This window comes from Carassius auratus, chromosome 13 (assembly GCF_003368295.1).
Source record: "Carassius auratus strain Wakin chromosome 13, ASM336829v1, whole genome shotgun sequence".
NCBI lineage: Eukaryota > Metazoa > Chordata > Actinopteri > Cypriniformes > Cyprinidae > Carassius > Carassius auratus.
This window is the reverse complement of record NC_039255.1, coordinates 10,590,396-10,596,661: the sequence shown is the minus strand read 5'-3', so window position 1 is coordinate 10,596,661 and position 6,266 is coordinate 10,590,396. Positions and strand designations below refer to the sequence as shown.

The window sequence follows — 6,266 nt, the reverse complement described above, 5'->3', positions numbered from 1 at the left end:
CAATATACTACACCACCACTCGGGCATATTTTCGGGCACCTACAGGTCCTTCTTCCTTTTCCTCGTCCCTGAGCGAGCCGACGCCAAGATGGTGAGTGGATTGTGGACAAATGGTCATGAAAATCTAATTAAATCTTCTCCATCCGACGGTTTCATATTGACATTGTTGACGTAAAGCACACTACATATATAAGATGACCAATATATGCCTTCATTTAGATGATATAATGTGTAGGAACTTTTCGGTAGATCAAGATATTGTGTCTTCATACCATCGTGCTACTCCTCTAATAGTGGCTACAATATTATATTACAGGTATATATGTGTCCATATACCTGAAATATATAAAAGTTTAAAACTTGTATCGACCCCTGTATGTTATCGAGCCCATGCAGCTTATGTAGCTGAAGTGTAAACCATATAAAGAGAAAGTGTCTTATGCTTCAAAGCTTTTGCTTTGCGTCTGTACAAGATGCTCACGCTTCCTTTTGAAAATCGCTATGAATAAAACTAATAAGTACGGTTGGTGGGGTTTTTACAGTACATGGCTATCAAGCAACAGTTTAGGGTAAGAAATCATGTCATGACAAGAATGATGAATTCTGCTCTTTGAGAAATAGTTTAATCAAGGTTGAACATCAGCCCAGCTCATGGTTTTCCATTTAACCTCAATATTTCAGTTCTAACAAATGTGTCTGTTTGCAGAACGAGACCGTCACTGTCAGGACCAGAAAGTTCATGACAAACCGGCTGCTTCAAAGGAAGCAAATGGTAAGCGTGTGGCAGATTTTTTTATCCTGGCTTAATGTAATTTAGTTTGCACTTTTAGTATTTACTTAATTTTTTTTGTTAACGTTTCAGGTTGTCGATGTCCTGCATCCAGGCAAAGCAACAGTCCCCAAGACAGAGATCAGGGAGAAGCTTGCAAAAATGTACAAAACCACCCCAGATGTGGTGTTCGTCTTCGGCTTCAAAACTCAGTTTGGCGGTGGCAAGACAACTGGGTTTGGAATGATCTACGACTCATTGGACTATGCAAAGAAAAATGAGCCCAAATACAGGCTGCAAAGGGTACGTCCCTCATGATGCTTGCAGGATTAATTTAATTTAGATCAGAAGGCTGTTATTTCAGTATACATTGCATGTTTCAGAGTGAAATGTGGTATTGATCATATGCTAAAGTTTAGTTTAATATTTAACAATAAAGAAATTAAGATGGCCATAAATATTAGTATTGTCTTTTTACAGTTGGACAGTAAGATTTTCTTAAACACTTTAGTTAATATTTACAATAGTATTTTATTTTGTAGAATTAATGGTCATTTTTTAGTCATTTTCGATAATCAAATTATGCTGCTTTGCAAACAAGCACCGCAAACCTCCAGTGTGTTTTTGTTTTGTTTTTTTGTTTTTTAAATCAAAAGTTCTTTTTTTTGACCCTTGCTGTCTTAAAAAGATAAAAGTTAACTATATGGAAATGTATTTTTGAAGTGAAATTAGTAAATGGCCGCTTTTATTAGTGAAAATTGTTTTATTCATTACATTTACATGTTTTATAAAGCTCTCTTTTGTTTTCCTCAGCATGGCCTTTATGAGAAGAAAAAGACCTCTAGAAAACAGCGCAAGGAACGCAAGAACAGAATGAAGAAAGTTAGAGGCACCAAGAAAGCTTCTGTTGGTGCTTCGGGCAAGAAGGTAATTTTTTATTCTTTTTTGCCCATCATAGATGTTTGTTTCGTTGTCACTATCTTGGGTTTTAATGTGTAACGTCATCTTTCCTCCTTTATCAAATGTACATCTGGACTGTAGAAGGTAAATACTTTCACAAGTAGACTAACTGCTGTGGAAGGAGAGTCTGGAGTGATATGTCAAGTTAACTCCAAACATTTAGCTGCTATGTTGATTTATAATGCTATTGACCAGTATGTGATTGGACGCTATTATTACAGGCACTTCTGTTTAATCCCACTCGAGTAGTGAACTAGTGTGCTCACTAATAGTGAAGTGCTGGACTATGTAGTAATCAGTAGAACAAGCTGTATTGCAGTTGCTCTCTGAAAATGGTTTACAAATTTTTCTAATTCATGCGACAGTTTTTATGGGGCTTAGTTTACATTATAGCCCGACTGATATGTAGTTTTGCTGATGAGCCTGTCACTGATATATCGGTATCGTCGAATATGCAGCCGATGTAACTTTTTTGTAATGGCACGGTGAATTCACACCAAATTTCGGAGGATCTCCTCAGCTTGTGGAACCCTCTTGAATGTGAATGGAGTGTACTTATATGTCTAGATGGTTAAATTTGCGGTCCGGCACCAACCGATTTTGCGAGGGTGGCGTTCGCAAGGGCTCCTAGAGCTGAAGGGATCCCCTGAATTTGGTGACACCAGTTAACACTTTCCCTTCAGTAAGGAGGTTTCTTGTTCAGGGAGCATACAAGCATCGTCTTGTTCAACTATTCCCGTTCCAAGGGAATGTACACATTACATTGAATGGGCATTAAAGTGCACAAGACGTGAAAAAGGATTATTCTAATTTGTTCAGGGTGTAAACATTTGATCTTCGATTTTGAGTCAAATATTGTTATTATTCGACTCTGAACATGTTGCGTGTCCAAATTGCACCAAAATGCAACACTTCACTCCCTTGGGTCTGCAGCAACACACCTGCCATGCTTGAAGTTGATTGGATGAACTGTTCTCAACATAATAAAAATGAAAACCGACAGACATCCTTCCTCCGAAGCTTTCAATATATTCAGTGTTAATTACTACCAAAGCTTTGAAGCTCAAAATATGGTATTCGGACCAGCCCTAGTATTTATTTAGAGAGTTACTGGAGAGTGGGGCACAAAGTAAAGCTTTTGGACTTCCTCAGTTGGTGTAAATCCATGTGGGGTTCAGAATATTTTATCCTCAGAAGTTTTACTTGTCTAGTACAAATGTTGATTTGTTTCATAATTAGTGTATACATTTTTCTTTATTTACTCTCAAAAAATTAGGAGAATGTTGTAATTCGACCCTATGACAGCTTAAAATCTTAACTGAAGATAAACGAAATTATTTTAATTAAAAAAAAATTATATATGATTTTGGAGTTTGATAATGACCACGTTGCACAAAGTGAATAGTTTAAATTACATGGCTAATGTCATAGAATAGCACAACATCCCCCATCTGCGCAACTGGGATATAAAACTGGTTGGTGTCTTTTGCTAGTTAACAAAGCATTAAAAAAAACAATCTGAACTTTTAACAGATTGGAGATTAAAATAATAGCAAATTTGTCTCATTTTAAATGAATGATAAAAACAGATTAAAAATGTACTTAAGCCACAAAATTCACGGTTTGGTTCGATACGATACACTGATGTCACGGTACGGTTCGGTACGTTTTTAGATACAGCAAAATGTAAAAACATCTCAACTTTTCAGAATGCCGCAAGCGCACCGCGGGTCATGAGACAAGAACTAACCAATCAGCTTCATCCTTTCTGTAACAACGTTGAAAGCTCAGCCAAGATGAAGGAACAGCTGATCATAATTGTATATGGATTGCAATTTTGAAATAAATTTAGTAGCAGAGCTAGCCTACTGCAAGCGATTTTTAGAGCTGCAAATCCATTTATCCTTTGCTGAAATTTCCGCGTCTTCATGGAGAGAGCACGTCATTGTTGCTTAGCAAAGGCAGACGCCTCAGGGGCGCTTCTGCCCGAGTGCTTTGGAAAGGAGGAGAAAGACGTGCCTAGCGTTTTTAGGCGCGATATGTGAATGGCCCCTAAGGCGCTCGCTCACTCAGCACGAGCTGAAGGTTCGTTGCAAAATGTCTAATGCATTTAACAGACCAGAAATAGAAGATCCTCCAATAACCAACAGGTCTGGTGTTTGGGTGCACTTTGGATTCCCTGTAAGCTATAATGGTGATGATAGAATAAATGGTAAATAGTAAGGTCTCATATCCGCGGCTATAATGTAAATGTAACGTAAATGTAGCCTACCAATCACTGTGGTGATGTCTTTTGCCCTGTTTGAATCCGTTGGAAATGTCTGTCTAAATGCTGCGGAGATAGTTTGTGTGTATGTTTCTCCTTTTTTTTTCGTCTTTTCCCGGATACTGACACACTAAGGTGATGTCGGCGTAAATGAGTTGACATGTTTCAAGTATTCCCGGTGGTGGTTTTTTGTATTCCCGCTGGTGTACCCTATTGTCATGTAGCAGATGCGACATCGTTGTTTTTTTATCCACCACTCTCTTGCCATCACCATTATAGCTTACAGGGAATCCAAAGTGCACCCAAACACCAGACCTGTTGGTTATTGGAGGATCTTCTATTTCTGGTCTGTTAAACGCATTGGCTATTTTGCAACGCGCCTTCAGCGCGTACTGAGTGAGCGAGCGCCTGACTGAGTAGCCTAACATAAACATAAGTTGGTGTTTTTTTTCTTCTTCGGGGGTGTCAGGGGCGTTCCCTGTTACGTTGTTTGGGTTATTGGGCTACCTTGTTGAACGCATATCATTATTTCACTTTTTTTTTAAATTTATTTTATTTAATTAGTCCAACGAACCGTTCAATACGAATTCAATACGCGTATCGTTACACCCTATATATATATATATATATATATATATTAGTAATATGTACTGTATATAGTAAGAATCAAATGTTTGGACGCGTAAATCGGAAACTGTCCACATTTGACTGGTACTGTGCTTTAATATACCGTATTTTCCAGACTATAAGTCGCACTTTTTTTTTTCATAGTTTGGCTGGTCCTGCAACTTATAGTCAGGTGCGACTTATTTATCAATTTATTTGACATGAACTAAGAGAAAACATTACCGTCTACAGTCACGAGAGGTTGCTCTATGCTGCTCAGTGCTCCTATAGCCTACCACTGAAAACAGAGCGCCCTCTCGCGGCTGGAGATGGTAATGTTTTTTTCTTGGTTCTAAATAAATGCGACTTATAGTCCAGTGTGACTTATGTTTTTTTCCTCATGACGTATTTTTTCACTGAGGTGCCTTATACTTGGGTGCGACTTATATTCCGAAAAATACGTTACATACAATATTGGCTGATATATTGGTATCAGACTCTTATTTTTTTACTCACTAATATTGGTTTTGGCCCCCAAAAAAAAACATATAGGTCGGGCTGTAGTTTAAATACCCACCATGAAAGTATTTCAGAGAGCAGTTCTAGAACTTGTTAGTGTTAGTTGAACGTTCTCATTTTTGTCCAATCTTTTGCCCTCTTTTGCCTCCCTTGGATGTTTCAGAAGTGAAAGACTTGAGGTTTCAGAAGGTAGAGTGGAAATCGGCATGGTGTGCTGTTATCCACTTTTACCGGTTACTTGAAGTGCTTTGCATGTTCAATCCCAATGCCTCATCTCACTTGCAGATATTTAAAGCATCCTGTGTTTCTAACACAGATGAAAATATATATTTTAATGTATGTACTTGAATTGTTCCAGTCAACTTATTTGACTTATAAATCACTAATTTGAAGCATGCTGTGTGTGGTTGGCATTCACTTATTTGAAGTAAACTAGCCACTTGACTGCATGTCTGCAAGTTTGACAGGACCCACTGGAGTATTCAGAAGCAACCTCTCCCTTAGTTATATTTCCCCTTGAAGTGAAAGTTTGTCCTTGATAATTAGAGATTTTGTACGAGTAGTTTGTGTATTGAAATGTTGTATCAATCTCACTGTAATGTTTTGTCTTTCCTCTTACAGTAAGACCTTCAGGGAAGACCATCGGCCTGAAAATGTTCTTGTACACTGTCAACAAATAAATTCTTTAAAAAAAGTGGTTCCTGATGTCTTTGAGTGCTCAATCAGAGATGCTATTTAGTGTTCAATAAGGGAGACATACAAAATGTGCTGAGCAGTGGCTCCCCAGAGCACCCTGCACAGTGAAACTTTACATACTAGCACAACATCTGATATATGTGACATCACTTGATATTTTTTACTTAAATATTGAAATATAAAAGCGACGTTTTAAATTGTAATATTACACATTAATGTTTTTATTTTGAGCATAAAAGACTTTGTTAAAAGTAACCAATTCCGAACCTTTGATCTGTAGTGTGTTGGTTTTGTGACCTCTTCACAATTATACTCACTGTAAATGTTTTTCACAACCTCCTGTAGCCATGTTAAAATCAAAATAATGGCCAGTTTTAGCCATGTTCCTTTGGTTACCTCAGCTGAACTATAATGGCAGCTGGCTACTGTTAATGTGGTAATACATAATCA

The 6,266-nt window shown here is 37.7% G+C and overlaps 1 protein-coding gene across 3 annotated transcripts; it reads left to right on the top strand.

The window, feature by feature from the left end:
• Nucleotides 1-5,818, top strand: LOC113112616 (40S ribosomal protein S24). Of its 3 annotated transcripts, XM_026278337.1 has the most exons (7): nt 1-91; nt 707-772; nt 863-1,072; nt 1,583-1,696; nt 1,811-1,813; nt 5,284-5,309; nt 5,742-5,818. In XM_026278337.1, exons 1-6 carry the CDS (start codon nt 89-91, stop codon nt 5,287-5,289), a joined length of 402 nt encoding a protein of 133 aa, XP_026134122.1. In that variant the 5' UTR covers nt 1-88; the 3' UTR covers nt 5,290-5,309; nt 5,742-5,818. The 3 variants fall into 3 exon arrangements, with proteins under 3 accessions (XP_026134122.1, XP_026134123.1, XP_026134124.1); XM_026278338.1 differs by lacking the exon at nt 1,811-1,813; XM_026278339.1 differs by lacking the exons at nt 1,811-1,813; nt 5,284-5,309.
• The last annotated feature ends 448 nt before the right edge of the window (nt 5,819-6,266 follow it).

What these genes read in the sequence shown, in the direction of transcription:
- LOC113112616 (XM_026278337.1), top strand. An exon ending in TGCTTCAAAGGAAGCAAATG is followed by an intron (nt 773 to 862) that starts GTAAGCGTGTGG and finishes TTAACGTTTCAG; the next exon opens with GTTGTCGATGTCCTGCATCC. An exon ending in CCAAATACAGGCTGCAAAGG is followed by an intron (nt 1,073 to 1,582) that starts GTACGTCCCTCA and finishes TGTTTTCCTCAG; the next exon opens with CATGGCCTTTATGAGAAGAA.